The sequence below is a fragment of the Terrapene carolina genome, unplaced genomic scaffold, assembly GCF_002925995.2.
Source record: "Terrapene carolina triunguis isolate 2854851 unplaced genomic scaffold, T_m_triunguis-2.0 Scaffold88, whole genome shotgun sequence".
Taxonomy (NCBI): domain Eukaryota; kingdom Metazoa; phylum Chordata; order Testudines; family Emydidae; genus Terrapene; species Terrapene triunguis.
In genome coordinates this window covers 46,061,780-46,080,810 of record NW_020664439.1, presented here as the reverse complement: position 1 = coordinate 46,080,810, position 19,031 = coordinate 46,061,780, and the positions used below count along the sequence as shown (strand labels likewise).

General features: G+C 40.5%; 1 protein-coding gene across 1 annotated transcript in view; it reads left to right on the top strand.

Moving 5' to 3' along the window:
• Nucleotides 1-19,031, top strand: part of LRCH3 (leucine rich repeats and calponin homology domain containing 3) — a 102,065-nt gene that overhangs the window by 60,411 nt on the left and 22,623 nt on the right. Inside the window, 6 exon segments of the mRNA XM_026650120.1 lie at nt 2,790-2,938; nt 6,163-6,239; nt 11,564-11,615; nt 11,814-11,963; nt 13,589-13,636; nt 14,785-14,838. Of these exon segments, the coding sequence (XP_026505905.1) occupies nt 2,790-2,938; nt 6,163-6,239; nt 11,564-11,615; nt 11,814-11,963; nt 13,589-13,636; nt 14,785-14,838 (530 nt within the window).

The window sequence follows — 19,031 nt, the reverse complement described above, 5'->3', positions numbered from 1 at the left end:
GCAGTCTTTGATAGCTAATTATTCAGGTGGTTGTCATAACTGAAGCTCCAAAATGTATATTTGGAAGGTATAGGTAATTTGTTGTTTTAAGCAAAAGAAGTGGTGGAGGCTCAATATATTTATAATCACACACACAAATTACATTTAAAGAACATTATTAGGGTTGCAAAATCAAGCACTGAAAAGTTAAAAAAGACCAGAAGGTAAGGTTGCTTGTGCAACCTTAATTCAGCCCCTTTCTGCATATGCATTATGATACCATCTTTAATTACATGATCACATACTGCTTTTTGCACGATATTGACACTCTCATGAGTCATCAGCAGGATTGGAACCTTCAGATCTGGTGCACAGATCTCTGCCACTTGAGCTGACAGAGTAACTGATAACTGTAGGAGGTTGTCATCCTCTGTGAGGACCAGCACTAGAGGGGGATGGGACACTTTGTTGGTGGTTTTCACAGCTATTTTCTGACAATAGAGGAATGGTGAGACTCAAGAATCTTGGGTTCTATTCCAGGCTTTGGAGGAGAGTGTTCTCTAGTGGGCACAGAGCCTTCTGTGTCTCACTGGCCCCTCCTCCCCCAGTATGACTCCTTCTGCCCTCTCCCCTCCAACCCGTGCCTATCACAGACCTGTCTCTTCTCCACCCCGGCTTCTTATGCCAGTTCTATTCTCTTTGTCTACTCAGTCAGTTGCCACACCTCAGACTTGGTAATCCTGGGCTCCTTTTCTCTTCTCGGATTTCTCTCTCTCCTCAATCTTGGCCTCCAGTAATATCTCCCCACCCACATTCCCCAGTTCATTCTCCCTCCTCAGACTCCTCTTCCATTCTGTGTTTCCCCCAGTTTCTTGTCCCAGTCTCTTCTCTCAGTCATTCGCAGTTCTCCACCACCACCCTGGCTCCACATCAGATGTCTCTTCCCCCTTCCCGCCCCCATTGGTTCTCAGTCCCAGTCTTCTCCCCCTCACCCCCCCCCCCAGCTCCTCATCTGATCTCAGTCTTCTCCCAGTCCCAATCTTCCCACCCCAGTTCCCCAGTCCCTGTTTCTTCTTTCTCCCCATCCACTTGTCTCAGTCTCTTCCCTCTCCCCACCAGCCCCTTGTTCTAATCTCCTCCTTCTGCTGCAATATATTTTTCCCTATCCTCATTCTCATAAACAGCTGAGCCATTCTGTCTGAAAATTAATTTTTTCCCCCCTGAAGTAGACATCCAGCATGAAACATTTCAGTACAGACAGTTTGGCAAAGTTATCTTATATAGGAAGTGCCTAGCAGCCTTTGTACCAAACAGTGCTACCAGCACTGCCTACAATATCAACTTATTGTTAATTGGTTTTTCACACACATGGTCTTTCACAATGCTTTAGAGTTAACACAGCTGTTAAATAATATAATGGAGAGTGAGATAAATTAGAGTTAAATAGCTAAGGGAGAAAAGAGGTTTTCACTTAAGATTTTTAATGAGGTGGAGATTCAATGAGGCAGAAAGATCCAGGGAAGCTGTTTTGGATGGTTGGAGTTTCAGAGGAGATGGTTCTGGCACTTACAGTAGCCAGATTGTGTGGTGAGGCAAAGGAGGCCTGCTCTAGACAAGGAGGAATGGGGAATAGAGAGTGATAATATCTGGGGGAAAGGCAGGAGCAAGTTTTTGCAGGATTTTAAAAACAAGGAAGCAATAATGTTTGAAGTAGGTAATCTGAGTTGAACTTGTGCCTGCCATTTCATCCTGAGTGATATCCCTTTCAAAACACCTGCATCTAGACCCCCTCCTAATGACCTCTCTTTCCCCATGTCTTCATCAGTGCTAACATGAGCTTTCTGATAAGAGATGATGAAATGTGGCAAATGAAGACCTACTGGGGCGGGGGGAAAGGGGGATGGGAGTCCTCGGGGTATTTTTGACTCTGGATATCCGATATGTCGGCACAGTGCTTTTCACTAGGCTTTTTGTTTAATGTCATGACACTTGAAATCCCTGTGCAGAAACTTACCAAAGCAGTGATGAATAAAAAATGCCCCAGATAGCAACATGGCCATGGGCAGAAATGAGAGCAGATTTGTGCCCTGTGCTTTATTCTCATTTAATTTCTGTGGTTCCCTAATTTTAATTCCTTCCTTCTTCTTTGGTTAATAAAATGTCTGTAACCTGAGTGTTTTTGTGTTGCTTTCTTTATTGTCTGTTTCTTTGCCACATACCTTTTTCATATTTAAAGCAACCTCATGCAATTAACTTGGTCACACTATTCTCTGTTTTATCGTCATCAGACACTGTCTAGAGCCTGACATTTCATACTGCGCAAGTGTTAACCTAGGCTCTCCTCAGTGCCTTTATTAGTGAGGAAGTATCCAGCTAAGTAGAGCCTAGATAAATTAACCAGTATACTCCTAATGATATGTTTGTTTTGTTGTAAATTGATGGTAATTGCTTGCTTCTCAGATATGTCCAAGATACGGAAGTAAAAATTGTAGCCAATGGCCTTTGTTAACAATGAATTGGGAAGGATGACATTGCTTTTGCAATAATTAAGAAACTACATATAATCGTAGTTTTAAAATTATTACATTTGGCATATTTTTTTCTCATTGCTTTTAAATCTGTTTAAGATTATTTCAAAATCTGACATTTAACAACTATTAGTGAACCAGGCAGAACTCAAAAGATGTCAGCTTAAGCTTTCCCAGATGGAGGAAAAGTGAAATCAGACATTCGTTGCTGAGACTGCTGCTATGTTTTTTCTACCACTGGTCATCTAATTATGGGTGTTTCCTTTGTGCATGTGTGTCTAGTGGAACATGATCTGGATCAGATTGACTATATTGATAGCTGTGCCACGGAAGAGGAAGAGGAAGAGGTGAGGCAACCCAAGTGCATGGAGTCAGAGAGCCTCAGCTCACAATTCATGGCATATATTGAACAACGGCGAATCTCTCATGAGGTGGTGCTTTTATTTAAATTAGTTACGTTCATATACCCCAATGAAAGCCTTTGTGATGGTGTTAATATTTCTTGTCTGTAGAGGTTGACCTTGATAAACAATGTGACAGCTGGCTTGGAGCAACAAGCTTTGCCTTGTGGAGTATCTGAGTTTGAGTCCTGAGCTGCTACAAACTACACCTGTATCAGACACTCAGAATGATTCTACGGGCAGCTGTACTGAGTTCTGTTCAAAGGCAAAATTCCTGCAGGATGTGGGGGGAGTAAATGGGGTTCCCAAAGGAACCCTTCCCTCAGAAAACATTGAAGTTGATGCTTCCCATATGTGCTTGCACCCAGGCAACCACTCATGTCTCCTTCATTTGGTAATACCTAGTAAATGCTGGCTTGTTTGAGGTCAAAACATAGCTAATGTGTTGCTCTCTGTCAGCACAAGGACTTATTGAGGCATGAAAGGAGACTCGAGGAGCTTGGTTTGTTTAGCCTAACCAAAAGAAGGCTGAGGGGGGATATGATTGCTCTCTTCAAATATATCAAAGGGATAAATACCAGGGAGGGGGAGGAATTATTTCAGCTCAGTGCTAATGTGGACACGAGAACGAATGGATATAAACTGGCCGTGGGGAAATTTAGGCTTGAAATTAGACGAAGGTTTCTAACTGTCAGAGGGGTGAAATTTTGGAACAGCCTTCCGAGGGAAACGGTGGCGGCGAAAGACCTCTCTGGCTTCAAGATTAGGCTAGATAAGTTTATGGAGGGAATGGTTTGATGGGATTACGTGATTCTAATCAATTAGGCAATAACGGCCATCGCTGGTAAAATGAGGGTCTGGCTAGAGAATCTTGCCTGTATGCTCGGGGTTCTGCTGATCGCCATATTTGGGGTCGGGAAGGAATTTTCCTCCAGGGTAGATTGGCAGTGGCCCTGGAGGTTTTTCGCCTTCCTCCGCAGCATAGGGCAGGGGTCGCAAGCTGGAAGATTCTCTGCGACTTGAAGTCTTTAGATCACGATCTGGAGACTTCAACAGCAGAGCTAAGGGAAAGTGGGGGGGTCAGCTTGTGTGGCCTGCATCATGCGGGGGGTCAGACTAGATGACCATATTGGTCCCTTCTGACCTTAAAGTCTATGAGTCTATGAGTCTATGAGTCTATTATAGGGATCTTTCAGCTAGGTTAATTTGGTGGGGCTTTCCTATGGATCGTAAATTAAATGCCAATAAATCTACCACACTGGGCATCCCTTTTAATTGCGAATTTTAAATGAAAAAAAGGATTTGCTCTAAAGTCTGATATTTTGTAACAGAGGATGGCTTGCTCCATGTTAACATCTTGAGTAATGCTCTGTAAAATCACCAGGCATGCAACCTGGGAACGCATATGCGCAAAGTTTTGAGCGAATATTCTGTGTTTAACTGTGTGACACGATATTTTTATGAGTCAATCCCGGGATACAGTAAATGGGCAATAAATAGGGTTATTTAAAGTTTGTTAAAAACTCATCAGGAGACTTGATTACAAGTGGCTAAAAACAAGTATAAGCATCCTTAGGCTATAGCTTTTATTGGTCTTAGAAACCGTGGTCTTTGTCCTTATTATTGCAGACAAACCTGAACAATGTACTTTTTGTTTCTCTCCTCGAGGAGCCTGCTGTTTTAAAGGTAGTCTGTGGTATTTGAGCTGGAATGGCACACTAGAAATCTGAGTGCTATCACTGTTCCAGCAGTAGCATTTCAAGTTGCATTGTGGGTCAGACAACAAGCTCCCATTTCCCCAGAATGGGTCAAAGTGGTTCTTATTTGCTTTCCCGTAATTTGCTACATATTTTGTAGTAACGTTTATGACTAATTACTGCGTTTACTGCTCTTGTTCTGGTTCCAAATGATAGCATTGGGGGAGGCATGATCACTCCTACACAGTTACAATGCAATTGTCTTGAGTCCTTGTTTAATTTTAGTACACCTCTACCCCGATATAACGTGACCCGATATAACACGAATTCGGATATAACGTGGTAAAGCAGCGCTCCGGGCGGGGCGGGGCTGCGTGCTCCGGCGGATCAAACCAAGTTCGATATAACGCGGTTTCACCTATAACGCAGTAAGATTTTTTTGGCTCCCGAGGACAGCGTTATATCGGGGTAAAGGTGTACCTTGTGACCGAATATAGATTAGCATGCCCTTGACCAAAATTCCATTATTGTTTCTTTAAAACTGTACGACTCCCTGCAACTGGAAAACATCTTTGCTTTGGTTATCGTCGCTACTGTTATACATAAGGCAAGAGAAACTGATCCTTGCTGTGACAGTCTGGACACAAGGAAGTGGAAAATTGTAAAGTTTCTGCATAAAACAAAAATTAAATGCAGGAAGCATTAAGCAATGTGACATTGCCTTCTCTATGCCATGTTAATCTAAATTCATCCCCTGCGTGTAGGTGTAAAGGGATCTCAGCACAGAAGTAATCTTACATAGTGCATAAGCAACCTGTTTCAGATAATCTTCTACTTTGCTTCAAGCACTTAAGCAATACACATTGTGCTCAAATTAAAATGTATCTATTCCTTCATAAGTTCGTTTAATGCTTTGAGGAGGTAAAGATCTTTCTTAATTTCCTTTATTTTATTTTGTCAGAATCTCTTTAGGAGTCTAAATCATGTCCTTATTTTGTGCACTTTGTCATTCCCCTACTTACATCAGTGAAATCTGCAGTGACCCAGATTTCCATTGACAATATATTGATTCTGCAAGTGCCTGTTTCTCTGGTTTGTCTATATGGTATCATCACAGAACACCAGCTGTTGAATCTTATTGTCTGAGAGAGCCTGGAATACATTATGCTAAAACTGTAGTTGTGTACTTTGGTCTCCAACACCATACATCTTATAAGTTACATTAGTTATTTTATACTTACACCTCATCCACATAGCCTGGTAATTCTGTTTCTTACACTATAACTTATCAACAGGTATGCTTAATTTTGAAGTTCAACTTTCAGTAAATTACATGCAAGGTACAAAAATGATTCTGCATCATTTCCGATATCTTCCGTTGGTTGTGTTTTATTTTGTTTCTTTGTCAGACATCTTAACGACCAGTAATCACACATTTGGATCTAGACAAATTGATGGAACCTACACTTGGTTTGGTTTAATCAAAATTCTTAGACTTGCACATACAGCATTCTGAATACATTACTAACTTCATTGTCTTCTGTTTTGTTTGCTTAGGGCTCACCAGTAAAGCCAGTACCCATCAGAGATTTTCAGAGAACAGACGACACAAGACGATACTTGCATCAAAATAGGTAGAAGAACCTGATGAAAGTACATTTATTCATGATAGTGCCAGTGGCATACATGGTGCTTTATAGATGTGTTCGATAGGTGCCCTACTCTGAAAAATATACGATCTACATGATCATTTGAAACCAACACTTGATTTCACTGTGATGTTATGGCTGATATTTATACCTCCATAAACATTTCTGTTCTTTTCATAACTAGGCCAAATTGGCAGAAGAGCATACATTTCGCTTGCTAAAATACTGTAGATTGGGGGAAATTGTAGCTGAAAGTTACAGTGCAGATTGCATTGAGTGACACTGAACAGTGGATGTAGTTTTCTACTACCTAGTCAGAAATGTGCAACACTTTACAAACGGGCTATTGTTCCTGTCCCAGGAACTTACAGTCTAGGTAAAATGAGGAATGATGCGGTAAGGTGACAAAAACATTGCCTATAGTACAAAAGTTCACAGGGTTAACTAAAGTGACTTAAAAATCTATCTACTTAAATTCCAATACATTTAAACTGGTTTAACTTATGCTAATATCAATTTTTAGCTTAAGTTGGCAATTTATCAATGCAAGCTAAATCTATATAAATTCTGAATTTAAGCTAAATCAATATAAGCAAGGATTAAAATGGTTTAAGTGAATCTATATGAGGAGTTTGCACTGGTTTAGTTAGATCAGTTTTTAAATTAAACAAGTGCACTTTGCTAGTATAGACAAAACCTCAAATGCCATGGAGGAAGGGAGATTAGAAGGAAAGGAGAGCAAGGATTACAGCAATAAAATCATATATTTGTTTGGAATGAATTAATGACACAAGCTTCTTGAGGGTTACACAGAATTTTTAGGATAGTCACTTTTGGAATAGTAAGGTTCATCCTTGTTGTGGAAGAATTGTGTGTTAAGCTGAGAGTTGGCGAGGATGGTAACATGGTGGGCAGGATACAGAAGAGTATTTCAGGTTTAGGGAGTCAAATGGAAGGATGCCCAGAGACAAGAGCAGAAGGAGAGGAGATGCAATTCAGTGTATTTATAGTGCCTCTTTGATGCAGTTGAAGTTAAGGTTCTGTCAGTTTTGATAGGTCACTGAGCGGTTTTTGCTTTTGGTTAAAACTGGATACGCAGGGACTGAGCAGAAAGTTGTTTGTTTTGTTTTTTGTTATTTTGACTTGCAGGATAAAAATAGTTTTGGCTGTATATAGTAATATTAGAGCAGGGGGTCTCGCAGGAAATTTTTGGGTGGCCTCAGAGTGTGGCCACCAACTTTTGCTGGTGACCGCTCTGACTGTTTTTCCTAAAATACTTAATTAACTTTAGGAAAAACAAATAAATATGCACATACATGTGTCCAAATTATTTATAATTTATGTAGTTTTTTTTGCAGTCTCAATAATTCAACATAATGTACAGTTCTCTATTCTTTACTGGACCTAAACAGAATAGAAACACAAATAAGGTGCTTTGCATGTTTTCCTTTTTTTTTATTGCTTTTTTTTTTTTTTTAGCCCTGCTAGCTAGTAAGGCTGCTACTGTGAAAAGTGACATTTGTATATTTGTTAATATCATTTTTCATAACAGACTTGCCAGGTAGCTGGGAGGCTGTGAAAAGTGATATTAGCAATATCACTTTTCACAGCAGACTTACTCTGCCCTGGCAAGCTGGGGGACAAATTAAGCCCTGGATGGGGAAGTGGGTAGGGGGCCAAGGGGCAATGGGGGGATAGATGGGAGGCTGCGGGGGTCAGGGGAGATGAGGGAGGTGAGCCCAGGGTGGGAGCCTGAGGCCCTGGTGCACAGATGGCGACTGGAGGAGGAGCGGGGGCCAGGGGCGATGTGTGGGGGGTGAGCCTGGAGTCCTGCGGCTGCGGTTTGGAGCCTGCTGCTGTATGGCCAGAGCCTGTTGCCCACCACCCCAGGGCTTAAGCCTGAAGCCTGAGCCCCACCGTCCCCAGGAAGGTGGGGAACTCATGCTGGTCGCCTGCTCCTACAGTGTTTGTGGCTCCAGAAGGGGACAGAGACCAGCCCCTGCTGGCGGCCCTGGGGGAGGGTAACCCCTCACCCAGGAGACTGTGGCCGCAAGAAAAGCCCCTGGTGGCTGCATGCAGCCATGGTGGCCGCATTTGAGAAGCGCTATATTAGAGTAAGACACACACTGGTTTTGGATACTTCACTCTTTATGCCCTAACTAGAAGCAAATTTTTGAAATGAAATTGGCAATTCCCTTAAATTGGCTATTATAGGGAAACTGAAACTAAGAACAACAGATATATTTTTCAAAAGCTGTTAGTCACATGGGAAGCAACTATCCTTCATGTATTTTTCTAAGGAATTTTGATTCATGCGGTTAATGTGCATGTGCAGTAGCTGTACTGACATCATAGATGGTAACTGATTCAGCATGTGTCAGAATTCCTTACCCTGTAGTGTCCACCAGTAAACTTTGAAATAATAGAGCAGCCTGCCATCTCCTCCACAAATGATGAGTGCCTTGGTCTGAAAGACTCTTTTTACCTGCCTTTTGATTTGTGTTTTACATGGAAATAACTTAAGAGACTTCACAAACATTGGACTGCATGACACAGCTGAAGAAAATAGGACAAGACAAGTCTAGTTAGACAGGAGAGACCTTCTATTTACGTATACAAATCTTGGCAGTCTGCAATGACAATAAAGGAAATTATATAGTTCAATAGGGTTCAGATGATTTCAAAGTTTAACTCAGGGGCGGCAGCCGATCTTTAAGCAGAGGCTTGTAATCCAACATCTAACTAAATTACAGCACATTCTTATTACACTGCAGTGAAACAGAATTCTTAATGAAATACTAAAAAAATCAGACCATATTGTTGTTGCTTCCAAAATTAAGGAAAAATCACCATGAAAAATAATTTTTTTTTTTTTTTTTGTGTTTTTTTTTTTTTTTTTTTTTTGGTATTATGAAGTTCATAGTACTGGAATATGTTGCTTGTGCCAACCACATCAGTTGTAAACTGCTCCCACAACAATTTTCTGTAAATGCCTTGGCAAGAAGACTTTTTTTTTTTCCTTCTCCAAAGCACACTGGAGCCATTAAAGCCCTTGTAAAGCTAGACGTAATTCAGACTTCATCTTAAGAGTAGCTAGTTAAATACAGCTTGCACAAGCGTGCAGTCTGTAAAAAGTTCCTGATTCAGCAATGCTATGTGCTACTTAGATCTGCATATGGAGTTTGGGTTTTGTTGCTCACTTCACCCAGTGTTCTTCCTGCCAGTCAACACAGTAATGGGTGCATCACGTATAGCATCTGACATATAGAGCTTAATTTTAAACATAGGCATCTTAAATTGTGTACACAAAATACATCCTTGTGGAACATGTGCAGTTACCCATTTGAATGCAGTTACCTGTTTTGCCCATGCAACTGCATATTTTCTGTGCTCAGTTTTGTTTGTACCTGAGGAGGTATGTCTTGCATCTATTACTTAAGTGCCTGTTTTTAAAAATATTTTGCCTTATGTTTTAAACTAGAGAACAATTCATAGCGAAAACTCAGATGCCTTTTGCGTATGCCTTCTTTTGTTACTGACACTGTTACTGGACATTTAATTTAACTGATTCATTTCAAGTTATGTTCTGTTCTCCCTCACTTACAAGCAAACAAATTATTAGCTAAGGTCTTTACAGATCTGTTTCTGGTGTTCATATACGAGACAGTAAGGACTCAGATGGAGTTTGCAACACTGGCTGTTAGAAAAATAATATTTTAATCAATGAACTAAGCAGATTTGTTCTAAAAGTGTGAGAAAGAATAATGAAGTTCTTCATTGACTTTTTTTTAACTAATGCTCTTCCCAGAGTTAGCTGCACTCCAAAAGCCAAGAACTCAGTGTTAAAACAGGAATTCCATCTTTTTGCACCTTTTAAAATTGTTGTACTCAATAGTGATATTACTAGAATGCTTTAATATTTATATTACAACAGTTGTTAGCCTAGCCTTAAATCTGAACTTTCTTGCTTTGGTCATCTTTAAATTTAGTCTTGAATGTTATCGGAAGTTAACTGTTTAGTCATTTACTTTTATAAGCAGCTGATAATTAGAAAAAAAGTTACATTTGTTTGCCATTTCTGCGCATCAATAACCAACCTCCAATCTGTGTTTACTTTCTGGGATACTGATGAATTACGAAGACCAGAAACACTAAGCTTGGTGCAGGACAGAGAGCGACACCAAGGACAGAGGAGTTATGTAGACAAGGCAGAGAGGTAGTGAAAAGAAGCATGTGATTTCTGTTTTAAAATCAAGTATCTCTTCAATAATAGGCCTGATAATCAATTGCTTCTTGATATGGGGTTAAACTAAAAAGGTCTTAGAGACAGTTAAATAAGTAACTTACTGAAAGCTGTCAGATAGTGGCAGGGGTGAAAGTAACTGAGGACACTTACCGGTACGGGGGGTGGCTCTGGCCCCCGGAAGGGGCGGGGCCTCAGGCAGAAGGGGCGGGGCTGGGGATCAGCATCCCCCAGCCAGCCCTTGGCCTGCACTGCCTGGGGCTCCCGTGTTGATTTAAAGGGCCGGGAGCTCCGGACGCCACTGCTGCGGTAGCGGCAGCGGCGTCCAGAGCCCCGGGCCCTTTTAAATCGCCGGCCCCAGGGCAGGTGCTCCCTTTGCCCCTCCCCCCCGCCCGTCAGCGGCCGGGGGGGCAAAAGGGGCAGGGATGTTAAAGCGCTGCACGGTCCTTTGCCGCAGCAGTGCTTTAACGTTGCTGCCCCCCCTCCCCTCCCGTCAGCAGGGGGGCGCAGCAACATTAAAGCACTGCCACGGCAAAGGACCATCCTTAACGTTGCTCCTCCCACCTCCCCACCCCCCGTCGGCAGCCCTGCCGGTATGGACCCTACCGGCAGGGCCCCCAACGGGAGGCAAAAGGGGCCAGTGGCCGCGCTTTAATGTGAGCCGGGTATGGGCCGGTGCGGGTTCTTACCGGTATGGAGTACCGGCCCGTACCGGCTCATTTTCACCCCGGATAGTGGTTATTAAGTTCTGAATATAGTCCTGAGATAAGCCAAATTTCAGACTATTGTCAATACACTTTCAGCTGTAAAAGGACTTTGATTTTACACTGGAAATGTGACACAAACTATAGTCCATTGTCTGTGATATAATAAGAAATTATTAGATATTAGATCATTATTGCTGCAGTTGGATTTAACAACTTGTGTGTTAATTTACAAAACATAGTTATTTATCCATTGTTGATTAGAATATCTTATCATTGTTGACTGTTGATGTGTGAAGAATGATTAAATGTAATGAGAAAACTATACTTATTCTTTGTATGGCTGTCTTTTTATTTATCAGAGCTCCAGCTGATTCATCTTACCTTCTATCTCTGTCCAACAACCACAGTCAGGTAATACACTGTACACCTTGCTTTACTCTTTTGAGTGTGTTTCTCTTTTATGACAAACTAACTTGCTTTTACCCAGTTGATCCACAAAAACATGTGTTGTGTCTCCATAATCTCCCCACCGCTCTCTTTGCACCTGTCTTCAATCTTGCAGCCTAATGCATTTATTTGGATATGCAATGGATAATTATTTTGTTCCAGATCTCTCATACAGATGTTGAACTTCACCGAAGGCGAGAGCACGTAGTGGAGCGCACTCGGAGAGAGGCCCAGCTCGCAGCACTTCAGTATGAGGAGGACAGGATGAGGACGAAACAGATCCAGAGGGAAGCTGTGCTTGACTTTGTCAAAGTAAGTCATTTTAGGATTTACTTGATGTCTAATATGTACCTTTCCTGGGTCCTCCACAAAATGAATCATGTGGCTTATTATTAAGGCTGCCATTTAGTCATGGGTATTTTTAATAAATGTCATGGACAGGTCATGGGGCCGTGAATTTTTTTTTATTGCCCGTGAGCTGTCCATGACTTTTATTAAAAATACCTGTGACTAAATCTTTATTAAAAATACCTGCTCTGAGGAAGGGACGGGTGGGGGGGCGGGCGGGGGGGAGCCGCTGCTCAGGGGGTGGGGGGAGGGCGCTGAGCAGTGACTGCTCTGGCTGCCCCCAAGGCCACATCCCTGCTGCTGCTCCGGCCGCTCCCAGGACCACCGCTGGGGGCCACCGAGCTGTGGCTGCTCCCGCTGCTCAGGGGGGCTCCGGGGCCGGCTGTATCCGCCACTGAGCAGCTGTCCCTGAGGTCTGCCACACTGGCCGCTGCAGAAATCACAGAGGTCATGGAATCCGTGACTTCTGCGACCTCCGTGACAGACACAGAGTCCCAATTATTATTTAACATTGGTATATCACGCCATAGGTGTGCATGACGTTTTACAGAGAGAACAAAGAAATAGTCTCTGCTCCTGGAAACTTCCAATCTAAGTTATAACTATAGCTTGATGCAGGGAGAGATGATATTAGGGAAATGGGGAGAGGGAGGTTTACAGTTACAAAATGTCTTGTTTTCACAGAGGGTGCATTATGTTCATCACTTTTCTCATTAATTTAGATTTGATAAGGTTGGCCTTGTTGGAGAAATTGTAGAAAGAAGTAGGCTTTGAGGAGAGATTTGGAAGATGAGGAGATGGTTGTACAGATGAGAGGGGACTGTGGTCTAACCAATTTCCACACCTTAGATCGCTTTTTCTATCAGTGATTAGCACATTCAACTCTAGCTATCACAAAGAAAATGCTACAGTTACACTTGATTAAGGATGATTTGCAAGGGAAGAAGATTGTCATTTTGTGTCTTTGAAATGTATGAAGCCACTTTAAGGAAGGGATTTTAGTGGACCGTTCAAAACTCTGGTTTCTATTAAAACCTATTTAGCTCGGACTCTTTGCAACACTTGGGAGAAGAGCTGTCTTTGTTAAAGACGCAAGCCCCTCTCCCTTTCAGACTTGATGTATTTCGTATGCATGCTTTTGTGCTAAAATTCTACAGAATTGTAACATATATGATTGTTAGCAATGTCACATCATTACTACTGTTTAAAGGTCTTACACAAGTGCCCAAAACAATTGACTCTCATAGAATAATTGTTGCTAGACGTAAAGAGAACTGAATGAAAACATTGTTATTCATGAGCAGTTAGATATTTTCAGCGAGGTACTTCCTGTTAGGGGAAATGTTTTGGGCTTTTTGTATAACTTGAATATTAAAATGTTTTTAAAATGATATAGAAGTTTTAGACTGAGAATATTCACTAAGTTTAGTTTAGTGAAAACTTGAAAGTTCCTCAGTGCCTATTTTATTTAAAATTAAGGCTTCCAGTGTTTTAAAACACCTCTAAATACTGCTCTCTTATTCCTGTTATAATCAAGTTTATGCTTTCCTATTAACTCCTATTAACTCATTCCTTTGATTGTTCTGCAGCAAAAGGCATCCCAGAGTCCTCAGAAGCAAAGTCCTCTGGATAGTGAGGTAAGAGCAGCAAAGTGTATTAAGGTGTGTGCTGACTTTATCCCTGATTTTTAGTACCCTCTGGTGAAACATTTTGTTGCTTGTGGTGTAACCTTCAGTGGTTAGTTTAAAGAAAACTGTGCAGGAGCTAAAGAACGACAATTCTTCTTTTGTTGCTTATCATAGCAGTAACATGCCATATTTTTCCTTCCGTTTCATGTATGATTCCTCTGTACTCTGTGTGTTTTGTTGTGTTGCTTTTGGGTGCTTTTCATGTTTATATATAATACACTTCATGTTACAGTTAAGATTCTTCTTGAAGCAGTGCAGCTAGGTTAATTAACTTTCTATTAGGAGAACTAAAATAAGCACTTGTACTGTGTTGCAGTCATTTCTGTCCTAGTGTCCTCTCTTCCCTTTCTGCACATATTCATTATTGTTAAATTACTAATTACCCCTGAAAATGAAGCATCAGAACTTTTTGTGTTACCAATAAACAATACCAGCTTTGGTTTTGCTCTTCTTATTACCTAAACTCTAATAACTAAATTATACTTGAAAAAAAATTTTTAATGGTTTCACACTGTGCTGAAACAGATCATGGCTTAAAAGCTGACCTGATCTAATGACATTTGTTCATTTTCCACATCAGATTTCTGTAGAGTAATAAAATAGCTTTTTGTCCTATTGAAAGATAATTTTAGTTGGCAGTATTAATCACATCGGAAGCGTTAATGACTACAGTACTCAGAAAATTAGTTGAGAAGCATTTTCCAGTTGACTATTTCATGTGAAAATTATGCAAACTGGACTGTTTTAAATAGATTTTTCCTCCTTTCTTACTTGATAGTCTTCTGATTTGTAATATTTTCTAAGGATTCTCTTGCAATTCCACAGTAAGAAAAAGAACAGCAACAGAAAATAAAACAATTTGTTCTTGAATTGGTACGAACACATTCTAACCACAGATCATGTGACTACATATTAATACATTTTCTATTGTTTAGTTACACATACTATATTGCATTGTAAACCATATAGCAAAACTGCCCCAAAATGCTATCAACATAAAGAAACTCACCATATTCCAGAATGTTTGTGTGAGTTTGTATATTATGTCATTGTGTTTGTATGTTTCTGACATTCCTCCATCTCTCCCACCTCCTCAGTGTCCTTTTCCATCCAGAAGGTCTCAGCACACTGATGATAGTGCCTTGTTAGTGGTAAGAACCCTGCACGAAATGGCCTGTTTATGTGGCAGAACCTAGAACATAGAGTCAGCATGATTCACTCAGATTAGACAGATTTAGTAGAGCTAATCTGAATAGCATAAAACATGGCTATCTTCGCTGCAAAGTGATTTGATTTTGTTGTGAACTCTGATACTATTGAATTCACATTTGCACTGCCTTCCAGCTGTTATGCATCCAGTGTTAATACACTGAAATTTCCCCATGTTTGCAAAAGCTAAACATTTTAATAAGAGTGTAATGATATAACTGTTGCTGGAGAACAGTTTCTAAAATGCAGTGTTACCTGAAGAAGAGCTTGGTGTAAGATCAAAAGCGTGTCTCTCTCACCAACAGAAGTTGGTCCAATAAAAGATATTACCTCACTCCTTTGTCTCTTATGTTACCTCATTAACAGTCCAACTTTAGTACATTCTTCTATTTGGCTCACCTGCACGTTACCTAACACTTTAGTTTCACAACATTAATATAAAGCTTGGAGATGTGTCCTCCTGCCTTAACTTGTTTGCCTACCAATCATTGCCTTATTTGTTGGATCTAGGGTCTTAGTCATCATAGACTATGGTAACAGAAGAGGAAGTTCACAAGTCACATATTATTCTTTGCTTCTGTTTCACTGTTTATCAGTGAAAGTGTGTATAAAATCACCGATTCTGGATGTTTTAAAAAAGTTTAAACATTAATAGAGCTACTTCATTCATGTTTTATGCTATTCCTTTCATAGTACCTTAGAGAGATCCATAGTAACTAAAGAGTTGAGTTAATGCAGTAGTTTTCTCCTTTCATCGCCTACAGAAAATGCATCAGATCTGCCTGCCATTGCATGACTGCATGCCTCAGATTTATTTTTTTATTACATACCCTTCAGTTCTCTGCCTGAGTGTTCCTGTGTACAGCAAGGTTATCAAGTGCAGCTCAGGAGCATTGAAACTCGATAGTAGAGAGGTCAAAATTGTGAAGATTGTCCCTATTCAGATTGTTGGGATTGCATAATGCTTGGCATCTCTCTCACTACTCAAGTGCTTCATTTCATATTAAATACAGATTAGATGTTGGAACAATAAGAAATAGGGTATGTAATAAATTAAGGAGTTACATTTAGCTTTTGCTTTTAGATATGGTCATGCCTAGAACTATCTATATCAGGGGTCGGCAACCTGCAGCACGCGTGCCAAAGGTGGCACGCAAGTCGATTTTTAGTGGCACTCTGCTGCCAGCCGGGGTCCCAGCCGCCGGCCCTGCTCAGCCCGCTGCCAGCCTGGATGAACGGAACCCCAGGCCGGCAGCAGGCTAAGTATAATTTAGTTATCTATTATAGACTTACAGAGAGCGACCTTCTAAAAACGTTAACATGTATTACTGGCACGCCAAACCTTAAATTACAGTGAATAAATGAAGACTTGATACCCCACTTCTGAAAGGTTGCCGACCCCTGATCTATATAGATCATTATCTTGTAGTGTAGAATATATTTTACTTATTTACTCATTCTTATATAATAAATTCAGGGGGGAAAAACTAAACAGAAAAGGTTATTTTTCTCCCAGTTGTTGATATTCAGTTTTTATGAACTTCAAGTGTTTGAAATATATTTATAAGGCATATTGTAGGGAATCTTTTCTATTTGATGTTGTTGTTCAATTGGTGAAGTATTAAATTAATCTACTGCATTTTATATGCTGTACATAACTACATGGAGATTTCAGAAATGTGTTTTCCCTGTTATGTTACTGGGACTTTAATCACTGTGGCCTCCTTTTAATATCTTCACTCATGTTCACATCTGCATATTTTACCAAGTGACAGCCAGGCTAATAGGGAAATTTTTACATCAAACTGTTAAATTGGTTTCCTCAGTCTGTTACTTTTACTATTTTGCAGAATTATTAAATTATAATAATCCAGTACTCTCTGCCTGAAAGTACCAGTTCTGATGAACTGTTCATCATGTGCTGCAGATTGTTTTCTACTGAGAATGATCATACATGCCTATTGATTATATAAACCAGGAAAACTGTTTCTAATGAGTAATTGAAACATTGAGCCATGGAAATTTCATAAAATGTAGCATTTACATTTATAAAAAAGTACTGTTTCTAAAAAAGAACAGATACCTGTTATTGGGCAAGTTATCAGTCTGCTTCAAAAGAGTTGTTTGTGATTGGAGTTAAAACTACTTTAACTCCAGTTAGGCTTCATCTGTCGCTTTCACCAGCCTTAGGGATTTGAAATGTAATTTATTTTTCTTTCACAGCTAGCTTTTGTACATTCTGGAAAGGATTTCTTCTTCCTCTGGTGTGCAGAGAGCGTTACATGCTTCACTCCCACTTCTTGATGGCTGTTTTTTCCTTTATATTTATTTTCTGAAATGTGTCTAGGTGGACTTGGGAAGAATAAACACCACTTTTCTTTTCTCTGCTTTAAAAAACTATGAATGATTATATGGATTTTAGTGAATTTGACCTAAGTAATTATTGTGCACTTCTGAACTTGCAGATAAATTTTATTTGAAAGTACCTAATTTTATTCCAGTGGAGACTCTAACAATTACTCTTGCTTTATGGGAGTAGTGTTCTATTTTAAACACAATGGAGATTTATGTAGAACTATAATAAAGACCTTTTGTTTGGCATTTCCCTCATTACGTCAGAGCTCTGCAAACTGAGAAGTTGCTTTTCTTTTGTTCTAAACCAGTGGTTCTCAAACTTCATTGCACCGTGACCCCCTTCTGACAACAAAAATTATTACACGACCTCATGAGGGTGGACTGAAGCTTGAGCCCACCCAAACCCCACCATCAGAGCAGGAGTGGGGGGTGTAGGCCTGTAACCTGAGCCCCGCTGCTCAGGACTCAAGCCCTTGGGTGTGGGCTTCAGCCCTGGGTGGTGGGGCTCAGTTGTCGGCTTCAGCCCCAGACCCCAACAAATCTAACACCAGCTTTTGTGACACCATTAAAACGGGGTCCCAACCCACTTTGGGGTCCTGACCCACAATTTGAGAACCGCTGCTCTAAACAATAGTTTCACCTGCTTGTAAGGAAACTGCATGAAAACAGGTTGATTGGAAAACTTTGTATGCTTTCCCCCCCTTTATGCTCTTCTTGCATGCATAGAAAGTGGTAATGGAAAAGGAACTTAGGTTTGCAGCCTTCTTTTGAAGTCTCACACCATATATTTCTTGGGCCTCTTTGTAAATGTTGCCCTTCATGAGAATGGTTGCTGTAAAGATAAACTTTGCCTAATTTTGTGATTTGTGAAATGCTGTAGACTTTCAGCTGTAGTACTTTATTTTGTTTGTACACTTTCCTTTTATAAAGGTCTGTTGTCCTCACAATACACAGATACACATACTATTCCTGTAAGCACTAATAGTAGTACAGATTAGTCGTATGTTTCTTCTAATGTGTGTGAATTAAAGTGATACCATGACAAGTGGAGTTAGACCATAGTATCGGAAATGTGCACACTGTGATGAACTTCAATCTTGTTGATTAATTTCAGCTAGACTGACTAAAAGTTTGCTAAAAAATGAGAGAGAGAAATTGATGTTCTCTGAGGGGCGTCAAAGGGGGTTGTTATCCATGTGTCAGTTGTACACGAGAACCAAATCCTGCTTGCCTTACTCACGAAAGTAGTCCCATTGATTATAACTGAGGTTACTTGCATTGACAATACCAAGGTCTCAGCCTGTGCTGTGACCACTGCTTTTTACTGTATTTGTCCTCTCACGGTTGCCTGGGCTTCACCCTGGTTGTGGTATTCACCTGTCATGTCTCATCTTATACTTGGATCATAAGCTCTTTGGGTCATGGACCATCTTTTCATTGTGTGCACAGCACCTAGTACGTTGGGGCCATGATCCACAATTAGGACCTGAAAGCACTACTGCAGGGCAGTAATAATTGTGTGAGTAAAGTGAGCAGGATTTAGCGATATTGTAACTTGTATTTTTGATTTTTCTGACTATCAGACAGAGGGTGTCCTTTTCAGTATTTAAATACTTAATTATTGAATTCACCCATAGTACAGACATTAAATTGTAATATCCTGATTCATCTAGGGCACAGTTCTTCTTTTGAATCTGCTCTGTACAATCCCTATATGCTGCAATTAGTTCTAGTGCGGGGAAGTTCCTATGACTTCAGTCATAAGAGCTGAGCATGGAGG